General features: G+C 49.1%; 1 protein-coding gene across 1 annotated transcript in view; it reads left to right on the plus strand.

Annotated features, from left to right (window-relative positions):
• LOC147689448 (DNA-directed RNA polymerases I and III subunit RPAC2-like) overlaps positions 1–19469 on the plus strand; it is a 46141-nt gene that overhangs the window by 14526 nt on the left and 12146 nt on the right. The window contains exons 2-3 of the mRNA XM_086942220.1: positions 18059–18156; positions 18675–18751. Of these exons, the coding sequence (XP_086798346.1) occupies positions 18059–18156; positions 18675–18751 (175 nt within the window). The remainder of the gene's footprint in view (positions 1–18058; positions 18157–18674; positions 18752–19469) is intronic.

Here is a 19469-nt window from a genome sequence, read left to right on the forward strand (position 1 = left end):
AACTTGTATAACTTGAATCCAAAGAGACATATTATTTTTATAAAAGGTAACGGTATTTTTCCAAACAGAGGTGTTGTGTCTTTATTTTAGTGGTTCATCACTGTGTTACTGTGGGTGAGACTTGTAAGTACTTAGCCAACGCCTTGAGTTAGCTGTAGACCACTACTGTGCCAAGCTACCATATGTAGGCTTGGGTAATCTAGGTCCAACATAATTGGTGTTTCAGCGGTGGGATAGCGGATTTGTACTTACACTCACTTATTAGTAACGCAGTGCCAACCACGAGACCTCACCTGGAGTTTTCTCCCTGCGGCCCTCCTAATTTACATTTTTGATTTTTCTAAATTTACTTCTGGCGGTGGGTGGAGGTTGACCTCAGGTCACTTTGTGGATTTCTCCTGTGTAGCATTGTATACTTCAAATAGAAATGGAGATAAATGTGGAAGAGCTAGACAATTATACTGTGCCCCAATTGAAGGAATGGTGTCAGCAGCAGGGGGTGTTTTTCAAGAAAGGCGCCAGAAAAGTTGAGCTGCTGACCAGTATCCGGGCATGGGTAGAGGCTCATTCCGGGGAGGAGGTAGATCCTGAAGGGAGTGATAAGGACACTGTCCTAGAGACCGCAACACTGTACCAGGCGGGAGGGGAGAACCTTGTAACAGGTCCTAGAACACCTTCCAGGGTGGGCAGTAGCGTGTCAGAGAGGGGCCTGACCGACGCCGAGTTAGAAGATAGGAGGGAGGAGAGGAGGATGAGAATAGAACTAGCCAGGATGGACATGGTGAGGGAGGAAAAGAGGTTGGAGCATGAGCGGACCATCAAGGAGATGGATTTGCAAGCCCTAAACTTACGTGCCCCCAAACCAGAGAATGGTGGCAGCGATATTCAGACCAACACCAGGGAACCTAGACCGTACCTACCAAAAGATATTATGGCTTGTTATGTACCCAGTGACGACATTGCTAAATGGCTAGCCGCCTACGAGGTCTCGCTGAGGGCCCATGGGATTCTGGAAGTCCACTGGGGAGGTGGGTTATACAAATACATGCCCCCCACTGGCAGGGATACTTTGTTGGCCCTTGACCAGAGTGAACAGACCTACTATCCGGCTATGAAATCAGCGCTGCTCAAGAAGTTTGGGTTGACCCCTGAGAAATATAGACAAAAGTTCCGGGGCAGCTACAAGCTGGGCACACAAAACTGGGTAGATTTCTTGGACTACTCCAGGAAAGCCCTGGAGGGTTGGGTAAGAGACAGCGAAGTAGGAGACTATGAGGGACTATATGACCTCATACTCAAGGAACACCTACTCGAGAAGTGTCTTCCCGAGTTAAGACAGCATCTGGTGGACAGCAAGCTGACCAGCCCCAGGAAGCTTGCTGAGGAGGCGGACATCTGGGTTAGTACCCAGGTGTCGACTAAGGGGACTGGAGGGAATTCCCAGAAGCAAGGACAGGGCGTCCCCCAGAAGAAAGAGGGAGGGGAAACTAAGAGGGAGTTCTCAAAAGGGCCACAAAATACTTCGCAAGGAAGGGGCAGAGGATTCATCCCCAAGAGTAACCCCCCTCGCAACCCTACCCCTGGCCAAAGCCAGCAGCCAAGGGTTGTTAATTGTTTTGAGTGTGGTGGTGTGGGACACTATAAAGGAGATGTGAGATGCCCAAAAAGACCACCCCCTCCCACTGGAGGAAAAGCCCCGGGAATCACTAGTGTAGTGCTCGGGGAGGAGATGCCTTTGGTTAATGGAGGGGAGCGGGCGGGTGTCACCTTAGTGTCCCTGGGAGATAAGGAGATGGTTCCCAAGACCCAGCTGCCCTCTAATACTACTAAGTATGAGCAGTGGGTCACCATCAATGGCCGTAGAGGGGAGGCTCTGAGAGACACAGGAGCCAGCATGACTATGGTAAGGAGTCAGCTGGTGTCTCCAGAGCAGGTCATCCCAGACGTACTCCATCCCGCCGTAATGGCTGACGGCAGATTGGGCCACTACCCTGTGGCTGAGGTTCCCTTTGAGTGGGGAGGGGTTGCAGGTCCACTTCGAGTTGCCGTAAGCCCCGCCGTGCCTGTTGACTGCCTGTTAGGGAATGATATGGAGCACAATGCTTGGAGGAGGGTGGAGTACCAGACTCACTCTGAGATGCTGGGACCCCCTGACTGGACTTGTGTCAGCACAAGGTCAGCGACTGCCCGAAGGGGGAGTTCACTTACGCTGGAGCCTGGAACAATGGCCCAGCCGGCTGCCAGAGAGGAGAAGGACAGGAGGCCGGAGGACCCTGCCTCGACATCTCCACCTCGTGAGACAGCTGGACCACCTGCGGAGGTGGATCTGGAGTCCACAGGGGAGAATGTTGCTTCCTTGGAGAACCTACCCATCCCTACTGAATGGTATGTGGAGGGAGGTCCTTCTAGGGAAGAATTCTGTGAAGCTCAGAAAGAGTGTCCTACTCTCGAGGGGCTGCGGCAACAGGCCAACGCCCAGGCAGCAGGAAACATTGAAGGGAGTTACCGGATTTACTGGGAGGATGGACTCCTCTACAGTGAGCCCAAGGCACCTGGCCATGGTTCAGCCAGAGCCCTGGTGGTCCCTCAATGCTTTAGAGCCTTTCTACTGGAACTGGCTCATGAGATACCATTGGCAGGGCATCTAGGACAGGACAAGACCTTTGCCCGGCTTGTCCCCCACTTCTATTGGCCTCGAATGAAAGTGGCATCTGACACATACTGTCGGACGTGTGTGTCCTGCCAAGCTAGTGGGAAAACAGGAGTGAAGCTTAAAGCTCCCCTGGAACCACTACCGGTCGTTAGCACCCCCTTTGAGAGGGTGGGCATCGACATTGTGGGGCCATTGGATCCACCAACTTCAGCTGGTCACCGGTTCATACTGGTTTTGGTGGATCATGCCACACGGTACCCAGAGGCCATACCTCTGAGGACCATCACTGCACCTGTGGTGGCAAGGGCCCTGATGGGGATCTTCACCCGAGTGGGTTTCCCCAAGGAGGTTGTGTCCGACAGGGGGACTAACTTCCTTTCAGCGTACATGCGGGCTATGTGGAAGGAGTGCGGAGTTACCTATCGGTTTACCACTCCTTATCACCCACAAACCAATGGTCTTGTGGAAAGGTTTAACAAAACCTTGAAAGGTATGATACGGAGTCTACCTGAGAGCCTGCGGAGGAAATGGGACATCCTCCTACCCTGTCTCTTGTTTTCTTACAGGGAAGTGCCACAAAAGGGAGTGGGCTTCAGCCCCTTCGAACTTTTGTACGGGCACCCTGTACGGGGACCTCTCAGCCTGGTGAAAGACGGATGGGAACGGACTCCCAGAAAGCTTCCCCAGGACGTGGTGAGCTACATGCTGGCCTTCCGGAGCCAAATGGCTAAGTTGTGGAAGCAAGCTTCAGACAACTTGGAGGCCAGCCAAGCAGTGATGAGAGTGGTATGACCACAACGCTCACCCAGTGGAACTGGAGCCTGGACAGAAGGTGTGGGTGATGGAACCTGGAGAGCTAAATGCCCTTCAGGACCGTTGGACAGGCCCCTTTGAGGTGTTGGAGAAGAAGGGGAAGTCCACCTACTTGGTGGATCTTAAGACCCCGAGGCAGCCCCACAGGGTGCTGCATGCCAATCGCCTCAAGCCACATCATGAGAGGCCTGAGGTTGTCTTGATGATGGTAACCGATGGAGCAGAGGAAGAAGAAAGCGAACCTCTCCCTGATCTTCTCTCGTCCCAAGAAAAGGATGGGTCGGTGGAGGGAGTAATTCTCTCGCCATCCCTAACTCCGGAACAGCAGAGTGATTGCCGCCAGATCCTGTAGCAATTTTCTTCTCTGTTCTCCCTTGTCCCGGGTAGGACCCACCTGTGTACCCATGACGTGGACACAGGAGACAGCCCACCTGTGAAGTCTAAAATCTATCGGCTGTCGGACAAGGTGAAGGCCAGCATCAAGAGTGAAGTCGCCAAGATGCTGGAACTGGGAGTAATTGAACCTTCTGGAAGCCCTTGGTCTAGCCCGGTGGTTTTGGTACCAAAAGCTGCCCCACCAGGCACCACACCTGAATTGAGATTCTGTGTGGACTACCGAGGCTTGAACTCAGTGACCAAAACTGATGCACATCCTATCCCACGGGCGGATGAGCTTATTGACCGGCTGGGAGCTGCTCAATACTTAAGTACCTTTGACCTAACTTCAGGGTACTGGCAGATTTCCCTTACCGAGGAGGCAAAGGAAAGGTCAGCCTTCTCTACACCTGAGGGACACTACCAATTTCGTGTGATGCCCTTTGGGCTCAAGAATGCCCCTGCCACTTTTCAGCGGCTGGTGAACAGGGTCCTTTCTGGAATGGAAGCTTTTTCTGCTGCATACCTGGACGACATTGCTGTCTTCAGTAGAAGCTGGGAGGACCATTTGCAGCATCTGCAAGCTGTTCTTCATGCCCTGCAACAGGCTGGATTGACAATCAAGGCCAGCAAGTGTCAGATCGGACAGGGGTCGGTGGTTTACCTAGGTCACTTGGTGGGCAGAGGGACGGTGCAGCCCCTCCAGGCAAAGATTGAGGCTATCATCGCCTGGGAGCCCCCCAAGACTCAAACAGAGGTCCGAGCCTTCCTGGGCCTCACTGGATACTACCGTCGCTTCGTGAAGGGGTATGGCACTATCGTGGCCCCCCTCACTGAGCTTACTTCCAAGAAGCAACCCCGACGGGTAGTCTGGACGGAGGCTTGCCAGCGAGCCTTCATGACCTTGAAACAAGCATTGTGTTCCGCTCCTATTCTCAAGGCTCCTGATTTTGCTAGAGAATTCATTGTCCAAACAGATGCGTCAGAACATGGCATTGGGGCAGTGTTATCGCAGCTAAATGATGAGGGCTTGGATCAACCCGTGGTTTTCCTGTCCAGAAGACTACTCCCCAGGGAAAGGAGGTGGAGCACAATTGAGAGAGAAGCCTTTGCGGTGGTTTGGGCTCTGAAGAAGCTGCGACCATACCTGTTTGGTTCGCACTTCCTAGTTCAGACTGACCATCGCCCCCTTCGTTGGCTGATGCAAATGAAGGGGGAGAATCCCAAGTTGCTAAGGTGGTCCATCTCCCTACAGGGAATGGACTTTAGGGTGGAACACCGACCAGGGGCAGACCATGCCAACGCAGACGGTCTATCCAGGTATTTCCGCCTTAGTGAAGAGGACTCCCAAGGGGTTGGGTAGTTCTCCCCACTTTCAGCTGGGGGGGACGCGTGTTAGACCTGTCTGCTTCTGGGAAGACTCTAACCACCATGATTTATTTTTGTCCCCCTTAGCCTCCCAGAGTTTCTATTTTTTATTTTTACATTGTCCATCAGGAGTTTTTAATGCTGTCAGGGGGCTAGGTGTTCCTTGGCGATGACACCATTTTTCCCTCATCACTTGTGAGGCCTAGTCACCCCCTTGAAACCTTAGGGATCTCCAGAGACCTAAAATGGTGTCCACCAACTGCCATAACGGACACTACTGGAGGACAGGTCCATAGGGTAACATTAGGGAACTTTCTGGAATCAACTAGAGACTTCTGCAGGTCTCAGGCCACCCTATATAAGGCCAGTGACCAGCAGCCATTTTGTGCTGACTCCAGAGTAGAGGAGTGAGGCAGTGGTGAGAGGAGGTGGACACACTGAGAGCAGCTAGTTTGTCACTGAGGCTGACAGTTACTTCAGAGGATTGTTCCCCCTTCAGCCTTTGACCGATCCCTCTATCAAGACAACAACTACTGACAAGGAAATCGAGTTACTGGAGGAAGAAGATCCTTTTATCTCAGAGCCCCAGTAAAACCACTCAGAACACCCTTAATTGGGGGTATTCCTGCCTGTCAATACCCAGCGCTGTGCTCACCGGTATTGTGGAGTAGCTGTAGTGAAGGTGGGCGTCTGTGGCACCTTAGCGCCCTGAAGAGCGAGGACGCCGTGTATGCCATCCTTCCTGTGCAGCCGGAGTGAGAAGTGCCTGAGGAGAAGCAGCGGCGCTGCTCCGATCGGCGTCGGGACCCCGGGGGCACCGGCCGCGTCACACGAAGAGGTAGGCGCTTCCGCGCATGACCGGCGACTGAACGCTTTTGCGAGGCAGGAGGGGCCTAGGATCGAGCAGGCCCAGAAGAGACCGAGCAGCGTCCCTGTGGGGAACAGCGTCCTTCCTGGGAGCAGGTGCGCCGAGGCGGGAGAGGAACGAGCGCTTCCGCGCATGCTCCGCCGAGTAGTGCCAGCGGAAGGAAAGTCATCGCGCCAGCTGAGGAGCGCCGCGTCGGAGCTCCAGGAGGTCGATCCCCTCAGAAGAGGCAGAAGCGCCACAACGGACGACGCGGTAGGGAGCCCTGGGCCGGGAAAGCCTTCCCTGCCTTCCCCCTTCAGCCCGTCTGTTACCGGGCTCCAGCGCGTGTAGAGGAAACACCCGCGACACGCCCCCAACCTCACAAGTAAGCCGGGTAGTGTGGGAACAGGAGGCGGCAGAGCCAGGTGAATGAAGCAGGACAGTGGGGCTACGACCCACGCGAGTGACTGACTTGTCCAGGGGAACCTGACTCGAGGAAAGCGAGTTAGTGAACTGAATAACATAGAATAAAACTTATCCGATAACTGACACAGAAAAGAAAGGTGGAAGTGGTGCAGGGAACCACAGGGTTCCTGGGTAAAATCCCCTACAGTTTAGTGTTAAGTGAAGAAGTAGATTCTCTACCAGCTAGGAGTGCCTGTCAATCAGAGGGAGAGGAACCTTACTAATATTATGGTGTCTTCCCTTTTAGCACATAACTGGTGGGTTATACAGTGAAAATCTACATTCAGGTCTTGCTGTTGAGTTGAGCAGTGCTTAAGAGCTGTGGGGTAAAGTACCTATTAATGAACCTGTAAAAACGTATTGCACTATCAGTCTGCATCTTCTTTTCAGTAGATTTATTGGTGGAGTAATGTGTCATTGTAAAATAATGTGAAGTAACCTTACAGAGTGTGAAGCTAATGAGATTCTCTTAACCAACCAAAGAGTTACCCTTATGCTTTACTGTACCATTGACAAAAGAATGTGGTTTATTGCCCTTTTTCCACAGCAGGAGGAGTGAAAAGTAATTTCCCAAAGTAAAAGTGTCATTTTTACACCCGAAAGAAACTAATGTTGTAACTTGTATAACTTGAATCCAAAGAGACATATTATTTTTATAAAAGGTAACGGTATTTTTCCAAACAGAGGTGTTGTGTCTTTATTTTAGTGGTTCATCACTGTGTTACTGTGGGTGAGACTTGTAAGTACTTAGCCAACGCCTTGAGTTAGCTGTAGACCACTACTGTGCCAAGCTACCATATGTAGGCTTGGGTAATCTAGGTCCAACAGTGAGTACTTAGGTTTATCCCAGATTGGCTACTGGTGTACCCTTATAAGTCCCAATTATATGGTACTGAGGTACCCAGGGCATAGGTACACCAGGGGTTTCCCATGGGCTGCAGCATGTATTATGCTACCCATGAGAGACCACTCAAATTGTGACTACAGTCCTGACATTGCAGCCTGTGTAAGCTGGTGCTAGCACCACTTACGACAGATATAGATTTCCCTATATCTGAGGTCATTACACTTAAAACCTGTAAGTCACCCCTAAGGCAGGCCTTTCAATCCTGAAGGCAGGGTGCTCAGTTTTAAGTGCGAGGGTGCTTCTGCATGAGCAGAACACCCCTACTACCTTCGTAGTCCATTCTCCCGGGTTGTAAGTGCATCAGCCATTCGGATACATAGAGTGGCCATGCGTCATTACACAATGGGCATCTCTAAACTGGCTGGAACAATCCCTGTTGTGTTTGGTATCAAACTTGTTGGAATCATACTCCCACACCATAAACAGTGTGGGAGGTATGATTCACCCCCACGCCATAAATGGTGTAGGAGGTATGATTCCATGCAATATAAAGCTCCCCTGGGAGGCCCTCAGTGCTCCCGGTACCAGTCTTCCAGAACCGGACAGCAAGCTAGGGCTGCTGCCGGCCAGATACATGTTTCTGCCCTCCTGCTGCCGAGCCAAGCTCGAGCAGGTGAAGGCAGAACAATAGCTATCTTGTCACAGGGAGGTGTGACCACCTCCCAGACAGTATCTAGTGTATTGGGACAGGTTGGGGGCGCTTGCCAGCACCACTAAACTGCTTTGAAGGGCACATTTGGTGCCCTCCCTGCATACTCCAGTTCAAACCAGCTCAAGGAGCTGTCGGCTCTCGCTCTGGCGTGAAACTGGACAAAGGACATGGGAGTATCCTCCCCACTGACCAGCCCCTCCCCTGGGAGGGTACTCTGAATTGTCACAACCCTTTCCTTCGGGTACTTGAGGGCGTAGCTGTGGGTGGGTCCCTAGATACGTCGTGGGGCAAATATTAATATCAAGACACCACTTCATCTTCAACCGTCTGGGCACTCTGGACTTTTCTCTGGACACTTAGACTGCAATCTTAAGACTCCTTCTGCTCTTGGTTTCGTTGTCCTGTGGGTGTCCTGCAATGTCTTTGCCTGTGCTCCATACGGGATCCTTCCAAGGCCTGTGGACATATAAGACACCTGCAGGAATCGCCCTTGAAGTGAAGGAGTCACTTCCCTGCATCTGCATGCACCGCAATGAAGCTGACCAGTCTGCTGATCCTGGGCTCCCACGGACTCCGAGGCTCAGCAACACAGGTGGTGCTTCTTCACTTCCCCCGAGGCCTGCACTGTCTTCTCTCCAAGTTTGAGGCAAGTATCCCTCGTCGGAGCCACAGGAACCGAACCCCAGTGCATTACGTCAACTTGTTGTTGCCAAGGCTTGTTGTCTCTCTTCCTCAGAGATCTTCGGGCTCCAAGTAGCCTCCACCTCAAGCATTTCCTGTGACCAAGATCTTTGTTCTCACCGCATCTCTTGCACAGTGGGCCTGCATCTTTGGTGAGCTGCTCAAGATCCTCTCGCGACTTCAGTGCCTCTGGCCGGTAGGTCCTCTTAAGGGTCGTCTTTGATTCCAACAGGCACCACTGATTGCTCAGGCCTGCTCTAAATCACCTGCTTGTGGTGAGTCACTTGGATCTTGCTGGTCCCAACACTGTGCCTTTTTCGCTTTCTACGTTGTTTGCAGTTGCCAAGGCTTGTTGGTGCTCCCGACTGACCCGACCCTTCAGCTCTCAACATTTGACGTGGAACAGCTTGTGAGTGGCTCCTGGTTGTCCTCAGCATCGCATGGTCAACACAGCTGCAGCTCCAAGGTCACCGTCAACTCCCCTGCAAGACCCGACATCGGTGGGCATTTGTCTTCAGTGCCTCCGGGTCACTACTGAGTGGTATAGACTCTGTCCCCTCTGCGTGCAGGTATTTCTCATCTTGAATCCACCTTTGTGTTCCACCGGCGGGCACTTTCCCCTTCGCCAGCGGCATCTTCCTGAAGTCCTCCATTGAGTTCGACTGTGGTTTCTGACGTCACTTCACACCTATGCACCGACTTCCCGGGTGTAGGTATCCTGGTTCCTTGGATATCCACGGGTGGGGTGGCTCTCCAACCTCCTGTCTTTAACGAGGTTTCTTCAGGGTCCACTAGGAAGGACCCTTCTTCTTTAAAATTGCAACCGCGACTTACCCATTGACTTGAATTGAGCACTCAGTCGTGTTCTCGCCCTGCACACAGCCTCCAATTGGGTTCCTGGTTACTTAACTCGGGTGGTTCCTTGGGTCCCCAGCACTTCTACATCTCCTGGGTATGTCGTGTTTCACATCCATTATGTGGTTTGGTCCCCCCTGGAGACCACTGTGTTTTTGTGCTACTTGCCTATTTTCTTTGCAAAGTATTGTATGCATTGCATTTATCTCCGGGTCGGATATATTTGTATGTGTGAGTGAGTGACTTATATTAAATACATATTTTTATAAATACACAGTGTGGATCTTTTTTAGGTCTCGTGGCGATTACAGCGCGAAGGGCTGTCTCGACAGAGACCTAAAGTCACCGGCTCTGCTTCCCAGGAGACGGGCACGCACAGCCTCAACAATCTCCTGTCTCCCTTGAAAGCTCCAACACACAGTCAAACCTCCCCCCTGCTTTCGCACACGCATGCGCACACGCAGAGACATACACACACAAGCGCACATACACGCACGCACACATACAGAGACACGCACACCACCCCCCCCCCCCCCCGCCGCCACCGCACACACACACATGAGCGCACAGCCCACCCCTCCAACTAAGTCCCACTCACCGCATCAGCGCCACTCCTCCCGGCCCAGGTGGGCCATCGGATTCCGCCCCACCAGCCACATCGCCTAGGTCCCGGCGCCCCGCCAGCGTTAGTCCGGCTTCTTCCGTAGAGACTGCTGGTCACACTGGTTGTAAAGGAGCTAGCATGTGTGCTTTGGGCGGCGGAGGCGATTTTATTGGCTCAGCACCAAATGCGCTCAGCTGATGGCATTTTCAGTTTCCAACCGGAAGGTAGCATGTGTAAACCAACTTGGTTTAATTATATGTTTTTGGAGCCCGCACAGCTTTGGTTTTATCAGCACAGCGCCCACTTAATGGACACCACGCTTCATGATTGATATTCAGGAGTTTTTTTTATATCGAAGGTATTGTGCGTGCTTTTGGAGGTTGAACGGATTTTATGGGGTTTGATTATTTACTGTTTAAGAACGCGCACCTTTTATTGGATCAGCACAGCGCTCGCTTCACGACTACCATGCTTAAGGTTTCAGCATAGGCTGCTTCAGGAGGCTGGACTCCTAACTTTTAACTACACTGCGCTTTCTGGTTTCACCATCGCGGACACTTCATAGCAGGTGCCGGTACGTGAAGACACCGATCTTAGGGAATTAATGGAGAGGAGCCTGTTGTGTTTTCTGGTTGTTGAGTATTGTCAGAGGGGCACATCATGATTCCTGGGCTCATGAGCATGTCCTGATGGTAAATGTTCGAATGCCTCCCCATGAGCCTGCGCTTGTGTCATCAGTGGCTCACTTACCTTGGTGAAGGGCCGAAAGATGTGCCAGCTAGCGTGGAACAGTACATTCAAATGGTACTTGGGTGACACTACTCTTTTGTTAGGCGAAGCATTTCCCCTTCTGATGAGGGAGTTAGACGAGGTCCCTGGTAGTCGGTGAATAACCTGCTGTTGTTTAAATATGTCTGGCAGGGTGTTTTGCTGTAGTCTTCTAGTATGTATGTGTTCTCCTTAGCTGTAGAACCAGTGCTGCTTTGATGGTGAGTGGAAGGGGCATACAATTTTGCCTGAAAGTTTTACATGTAGTAACACGGTCAGCTGTGCATGTAAACATCGGAGTATTATTTTATTTCATTTCATGCAATTTCATAAGCACACGGCATACAGGAGAGGATGTAGCCTTACGGCTAGAGCGGTCGACCTAGAAACTAGGGAACCGGGTTCGAGCCTCGGCAAGGACGCTCAACATCCTGTGATTCTGGGCAAATCACTTAATCTCCCCGTGCCCAACAAAAATGAATGTGTTGAAACTGGTGCTTATTGGAGCGTTTTAAATCAGCATGCTTATAACAAGCAAGACTAGCACTCTATATTACTGCCAACTTTGCTTCGCATAAGCAACAGCTAACCATTCATAAACAATGTTTATATACCAATTGCAAATTAAAAAAATAAATTAATGCAAAGCATTGTCATTTATAATGCCAGTAACTCAAACTTTAATGCTGCGAGACCTATTGCATTGCAAATGCTTGTTACTTAATCTATATAAATAATTTTACGTTTTGGTAAAACAAGCTTTACACTCATTCTGGACCAAGCCTGAAGGCTGCTCTCCACAGCTACCACTTAAAGAGCTTTCTAAAGTTGTCTAAGACCTCTAAAATCACCATAAGGGTCATCTGGACTGGTGCAGGGTGCTACATTTACAAAAGTGAGCACCATATTCTAAGCCAGCCTCCTACATCCATATTATGGGCAACCATGGCCTGATGGTGCTAAGACACAACATGTAAATCATTTTCAATATATTTACGTCCACACACAGAGGAGAAGAACCAGGGCAAGTGAACATAGGTTATAGGTATGTTAGTACACATGCTAAGTTAACCTCTACAAAATCTAACACAAATGGCTTCGCCATTGCCTGGATTTTATAGAAGGTTGCACATGGTGAAACTGGATGCATTTGTAAATGCTTGTGTTTTTGTTGCTGTTTCTCATTGTGTATTCAACGAAAAGGAGAGGGATTTAAGGCACTTCTACTTATGGATTCTAGTGCATGGATGGGGAGAGAGTGCATGATTGCAGCGTGGCTGTTTGATGCGGAGTATGTTGTGAAGTTAGGTTTGGCTCCTGTGTGAATTTAATGATTTCCAGCTTTGTTGTACATTTTGAGGCATTCAGAATGTGTTTTGCTGTCAAAGATTTATATGCTACCATGTGTATTGTCCTTGGTGCATTGTGCACCAAAGTGTGGGGTTGGTATATCTAGTGCACTCTGTTGTATTAATATTGAGTTTTGAGAAGCGAGATTGGAGGAGAGACATTTTCGATATCTATAGTTTTTAACTAGTAACTACTAATTGATGCTGTATATTTTAAGGAGTGCCTAACATTCAATGGTATTAATGTTTAGTCCGGTAGTATAGTACCACAGGTACTGTAACCTTCTGAGCTGCTTTGTATGGTTGTTGTGCTACTACTTTTTCTTAGGTTTTACCTGCATGTAACTTTAACTTTCTGTTGCAGAAAGACCTATTCTTTCAGTATTGATACAGTGGCTTTTAGGTCATTCTATTATTTACCATTGAGTGACTTTCTTATCTATCTTATTTTCTTCTTATTCTGCGACTTTCCTTATTCTTCTTGGTTTTTTTCCCGTCTCCTGGAGCTTCTTTGTCATCCTTTTGATTGGATGACCGGTATTTGTATATCCTTGCGTGTACATTCAGGGAACTACTTTTTATTTCTTGCCTACAGCTTTTAGCTATCTGTAGGTGAAAGCCTTTTGTAGACTATACCACAAACTCACAGTGGGCTTAGTTGGCCCGTTGCATACCATTGGATGTCCTTGTTGTTCCTTTAATCTATTTGCTTCTTATTTGATGACTTGCCTTCCTCTCCTTGTGTTTGTCCATCTCCTGGGGCATTTCCTCTTTACCACCCTTTTGATTGGCTGACTTTTATCCTTCCACTGCTCACATTTAGGAAAGTACTCTTTTATTTTCACTAAGCACTCCCTGACAGTGAATGTTTTTCCTGCTTGTCGTGTGCTACCCTCCACTCAAACACCTGAATCCCACCATGGTTGTTTTCCCTTCACACACCCAATCAACCCCACTCACTCCTCCGTTGGTCCCCTACCACTTGTGTTTTTTTTCTTTAAAAAGTCTTACATTTTATAATGTATTTTTAGGGCCGGAAGCTCCCATTTGCTTTTGGGCCACTCCTTAAAATGACTTTTGTAAGCCTCTGCTGCTCACCAGTCCCGCACCCACTTACTCCACTGCGGTCCTTTTCAAATTGTTTTAAATGTATTTATTTTTTAGGAGGTCCTTGAAGGTGCCGGACCATGCTGCGTTACCAAATGTGCATTCGTCCAAATGTAGTAATGTTTTGTTCTTTAATGATCTAAGCGGCCATCTTGGATTGGTAAAGTATCTGGTGCATGTGTCATTCTGTAGGCACACGTATATCTCATCATGTATGCACACACAAGGAATGACACAATGGCCAGTAGAGGCTGCGTCAATTTACTAAAAATCCAGTGGGTCAACAAGGGGAGACCCTTTGGCTTTTCCAGTCCTAATTTCTTTTGCTTGTGACACCCTGGGAGTGTATCTGTTTTCTTGCTTTCATCAATCCTCCTGAGTTTGCTGCTTCCCCTTCACATCTCCACTCCGCAAGCTCTTAATGTTGCCCTTTATACATTAATATAAGAGATAAAATGTTCAGTGGCAGCTGCTCATTGCCGCTGAGCGAGAACAGGTATGGTTGAATCAGAAAAAAATGGTAATTGTATGCGTGACGATGGTGACACAGGGCTTGCCGTCATGGTGGTGCACAACCTGTCTGTTGAAGCAAAACATATGTCTTCTGACTAGACAGTGAAAAGATGAAAGGCTAAGGCAGTCCTGTGGCTTTGATGTTACACACAGGGCTAATGCCAGTGCTTTGCTAACTCTACACAATATCTTTGCCTTGTACTTTATCAGACCGTTTGGAGGAAGGGTGAGAAGTTATAGGCCACAATGTGGTGGTTGAGGTTGTTTGCTATTGGTATCTTGTGGTCTAACTACAACCCTTTCCGTACTGGACACTCAGGGTAGCGAGGGTGAGCAGTCTACGGGTTCTCAGAAGGTAGGGTGTGGAACAAGAGAACTCAACGGTCACCCAAAAGAACCAATAACATATTGTCTAAACCTGTGCTTATCTTTTAGTTAACAGAGTGCTTCAATCTCACATCAAAATTAAATAGTACACATTTCAAAAGAAAGTGAAGTACAATTTTTATCTCCATTACATTCTTCAGCAAGGCGATACACCACCCCCTTTCGGTGGGATCTCACTCTGCCATAGCAGATATCTAGTGCTTAGAGACCCCAGAGTACTTTGTCACAGGCATCGATTTGGCAGATGTGCAGGCTACTTCAAATACCCCACCGGGTTAATGCGTAATTCAGTTAAACATCTGTTTAGCCCTTCCTTTCACTTGGTAAAAAAATCTTGCGTCCATGTCGAAGACTTGTCTGCGCGTTGTAGTCTAGCCGGTTTCTCACGAAGCCCCATGTTTACCTGCTGTTGGCATTGCAGTTCAAGCTGTGTGGGTGTGCAGTTCACATGCCCAACTTCCCAGAGTGGCTTCCCTTCTGCGGGGGCCACAATAGTGTCCTCCTGTTGAAACCAGGATCTCTTGAGGAAGTTGGTGTGGCAGGCCTGTGCAGCTGTACGCCACTGTGAGAGGGGCTCCTCTGCTGCATGCAGTGAGGTGCCCAGGCACTGTATGTGCGGCCTCCAAGCCAGTTGGTGCTTTTTGCTGTCGCTGTGACACAGCTCCTCTCCCCACCATCGGCTGTTGCAGCAGCAGTCTCTTTGGCTCTTGGTGGATTGCCATACGACAGTGATGCCTGAGCATACCAAACTATTGGCGCAGTTCACAGAGGAACCGTTTAGAGAGACAGGGCCCCCCTCGCCCCCTCACATCGTGGGTCCCTTGCTGTGGTAGTCCGCTTTCTTTGGGTGCTTTCCCATGCTGGACTTCTCCTCCTGGACATTCTCTCCTCCTGCAGTGGCAGGCAGCTTCCGTCCCTCTCTCAGCAGTGAGGGTTCCCTGCACTTCAGGCAGACCCTCACCTCCTCCAGCAAAAAGTGCAGACTGCAGGTGAGGTCCCGTCAGCCGTAGCAGATCGCAGATCGCATTTCAACAGGTACAAACCCTGGTGGCACAGCAGCTCTCAGAGTATTTTCCATAACACTTATTCCTTGGTCAAGAAGAACTTGAGAATAGAACAAAGTGGGGTAGCTTTGAGCCTTGTTGTCATTAGGGGTGGATGGAATTTGCATAATCGTGCTACGCAAAGCTCAGCAAAACGGTAAAAAATCTCCGTGAACACGCAGAGTTCAGCGAACACGCGGAATTGCTTGTTCCGCTCATTCGCTATGCTTTTTTTCTGTTCGCAAACGCTGTTTGCATGGTCGGGGGAAAAGTCTTAAGAACATGCATTTTGAAAGCACGAATAAGAAAACAATTCTGCATAGTCGCTGATCCAAAAGGACCTAAATTCCACGAGCGGAACGGAATTTACCTCCCAGGCTTAGTTTTCATACACATTTTCCAGATGTTCAATGTGGATGCACTGTGTAAAGCTTCAGAAGCGGTTTGGATCAGTAGTCTTTCAAATGTAATTATCAGACTGCTCCTCCAACACCACCTTTGTGCACAGTGATGGCTGTCACAGCTGGTAGTAGTGGTGCTGTCACTAAGACGTAGTATCAAAAACATGGACTCAGTGATGTGTGAAAGCACTGCACCTGACTGTCATCAGCGTCCCTGAAGCAGTAGAGACAACCAAAAGGTGATGCTCTGCTGAGAAATCTCCTTACTTTTATCAACAAAAAGTACAGTCCCTAACATCTACCAAAATGCAGTGCTCAGGAAGAACTAACCAGCAGCCTTTTCTCTACAAAGCCCGTACTGAATTTCTCACTCAATTCATTGTCTGTATCTCCACCCTCCATCCACTGGAGGTCAGGCAGTGCGCTTTGCTGTCTGGGGAAGCGGTCCTCCTCCTCCTTCATCCACTGGAGGTCAGGCAGTGTGCTTTGCTGTCTGGGGAAGCGGTCCTCCTCCATCCACTAGAGGTCAGGCAGTGCGCTTTGCTGTCTGGGGAAGCGGTCCTCCTCCTCCACCTTGGAGGTCGGGCAGTGCGCTTTGCTGTCTGGGGAAGCGGTCCTCCTCCATCCACTGGAGGTCAGGCAGTGCGCTTTGCTGTCTGGGGAAGCGGTCCTCCTCCATCCACTGGAGGTCAGGCAGTGCGCTTTGCTGTCTGGGGAAGCGGTCCTCCTCCTCCATCCACTGGAGGTCAGGCAGTGCGCTTTGCTGTCTGGGAAGCGGTCCTCCTCCTCCACCTTAGCCATGTGAAGCCAAGGGCATCCACAATGGACCCTTCTAGTTATAGTACTAGGACTCAGACTAAACTCCTACTGCCATTCATGGCTGCCCATTCATTGCACACAAATGCACTCAATCTACACAGGGAATGTCAGTGCAATGTTCTGGGGTGCACACAGTAGCAGGGCTTTACATTCGAAGGGCCAGTGAATTGCTCTTTCTCTGGCACAGAGAAAAGGGGCTGGTCAAAACGGAAGGTTCACAAATCACTGTACGCTGCCATACACAGCTTATTGTATTGTCCGAGGTGTGGGCAATAGTCCCCTGCCCTCTCTAAAGGCACGCCTGGTGTCTCCCACCAGGTCACAAAACAGTTTCTGGACCTCTCATTACCATGGGCGGGCTTGGCCCTCTGCGCACACACCGGATTACCATGCCTCTAGTGCCAAACCAAAAGTTAGGGTACCAGTTTCACATGCAGTGTGGCACTCAAAGCAGGAGTACACGCTCATTTACCATATAGGAGACATTCCCGACACACTAGTATTGAATGAATGAATGTATTTGTAAAGCGTGACTTTAAGCCAACTGAGGCATCGGGTCCCTTCATGCAAAGGTGGCCCTGGTTATGTTTCGGGCAGCCCGGGTTGTTCCAGAAGCACAGTTATAGCTCCGTGAATTCCTCATGTTTATGTCAAATGCCTAAAACTGGGAATAGGTTATGGATCCACTGAGACCCCACAAATCACCTAAAAGAACCAGTCTCTGCGGTCATTCATATTTGGAGAAATCGGTGGATTCACTACCTTTTTCAGGCTACATTACTTGCAAATTTAAGAGCCAGATGTTTTGTGTCCTAAATGTTGTAGTCTGATCATAAATTAATCTTTTTACATTCACTGTATTCAGATAATTTGAGCACACTCTGATCTTTCAATTAGTTTACTGCACAACCCTTTCTAAATAATAATATCCCGTTCGTAGTCAGAACTCGGACATCACTGTTCATAACTGGTTATATTTTTGGTTAAATATTTTTGAATCCATAGCAAGCATTTTTGATGCCTACTGCGAACCCCTACTCATTTTGTTCCTCCTTTTACAGGAATTTAACATGGATTAATGCATAATTGTTACTTAAAGATACTAGTTTAGAGGTTGTGAAACTTGTTTTATGTTTTTTTTCATTTTCTAACCTTTGTTCTCCCTTGAGGATTTTGCTTTGTCCAGTTGGAGGACAGTATACTTTAACTTAAGGATTTAGTCTGTTCACCTGGAGAGCATAAGGCCTCTCCGGCAGAGGCCCTCCTTATGGCTGGATAGTATAGTTTTTACCAGGATTTCTGAAGAATACTGCTTAAAATGTTGTCCTTTCTCTTTTCTTACACCGGGAGACCAATAAACGTTTCTACAAGTTAATGACTGGCTAGTCTTGGTGCTACTAGGAGTCCCGAAGACTAGTGTGTAACAGGATGCCTTTTCTCTTCACTGACAGGTGCAGGCCAATGGGACGGATGACTCTTGTGTCACATTCGTGCTGCACGAGGAGGACCACACGCTGGGGAACTCTCTGCGCTATATGATCATGAAGAAGTAGGTGGCTGGGTCGCCGGGTGGGAGCATTGCCGTTGTTCGGCATTGTTTAGTGTACTTCAGTCATTCTGTCTCTTGACCCAAGTCACTGTCCACTGTCCTACTCTTTGGTGGTGGTAAATGGTGATGAGTTGTATAGACTCTACTGCTTTTCAGCAGTTTTGGAGGATTTTGTATTTTCTATGGTATATGCCCCAGAGAAAGAGCCAGATTTCAGTAACACACTGTTGGCAAAGTTTCTGTGAGCTTTGCGAGTCTCATGCACACCTAAAAGGGAACGATCCTATGAAGACCATCAGGTTGCCGAATCCTGATGCTGCCTAGTGAGCCAAGGTAAACAATGGTTTCACAGTCCTACTGGGAAGTGCCTTATTCCGATCCCCATATACAGTAAGCTGCTGGTGTAGGGGGTCTTCATCTTGAAAAATGCCGCCCGAGTGCTGATTGTTCCTTTACAATCTTGTTGATTCTGAGACTCAGTGGTATTTTATTAATCATATTTTCTTGCTTGCATTTAGTCCAGAAGTCGAGTTCTGCGGCTACTGCATCACCCACCCATCTGAAAGCAAAATTAACTTCCGCATCCAGACCAGAGGTATGGTGTAGGTGGGCGACACTGAAACTTTTGTACATTTGTTTGAAATGTTAGTGCTTCTCTAAATAAAATACAAGTGTGCATATTTGCCTCGCTTTCTCCCTCTCTAATACTCTATTTTTCTCACTCTCCTTCTAAGTGTGACATTTTCTCTTTTGCTAAGTCTGTCCTTGTTAGGGCTCGCGCCTGCGTTGCAGTGCGCAGCACTGCTCGTGCAGCGCGAGAGCTCTTTTGTATGGGGTTTTTGAAAGGTGCTCATAAGCTCGTGTGTGTGAGCAGCTTTCCGCGGCTGCCATTGGCTTTCGCATGCTTTTTAAAAGAAAAAGCATGCACGCGATTGGGCAAAGGCGGGTTCATGTCCTGCCTTTGTAACGCCCATACCCGATGGTGGCTAGCACACTCAGCAGCACGCGTTCGCCTCGCTGCCGCGCTCCCTTCCCCCGCTCCTCTGTGGTGCGAGCGCACCACTAATGTTGAACTGTCTGTGCTGTTTCGAGCGACCTGCCTTGACGGGAGAGTTATGCTGTCAGTGGGGGTTAGTGTTTATAGCTGTGAAGGTGCTCAGTGATTGAAGGAGACAGGTTAGTTAAAAATCTCAACTGTACAAAGATTTAGACCTGCTGGCAAGGTGCATTTTTCTTTCGCAGCGCCCCAGTTTTCATCATACATAAACATGTAGCCGTAAGGATTCCCTATACATCACAGGGCCGCGTGCACT

The sequence above is a fragment of the Lissotriton vulgaris genome, chromosome 10, assembly GCF_964263255.1.
Source record: "Lissotriton vulgaris chromosome 10, aLisVul1.2, whole genome shotgun sequence".
NCBI lineage: Eukaryota > Metazoa > Chordata > Amphibia > Caudata > Salamandridae > Lissotriton > Lissotriton vulgaris.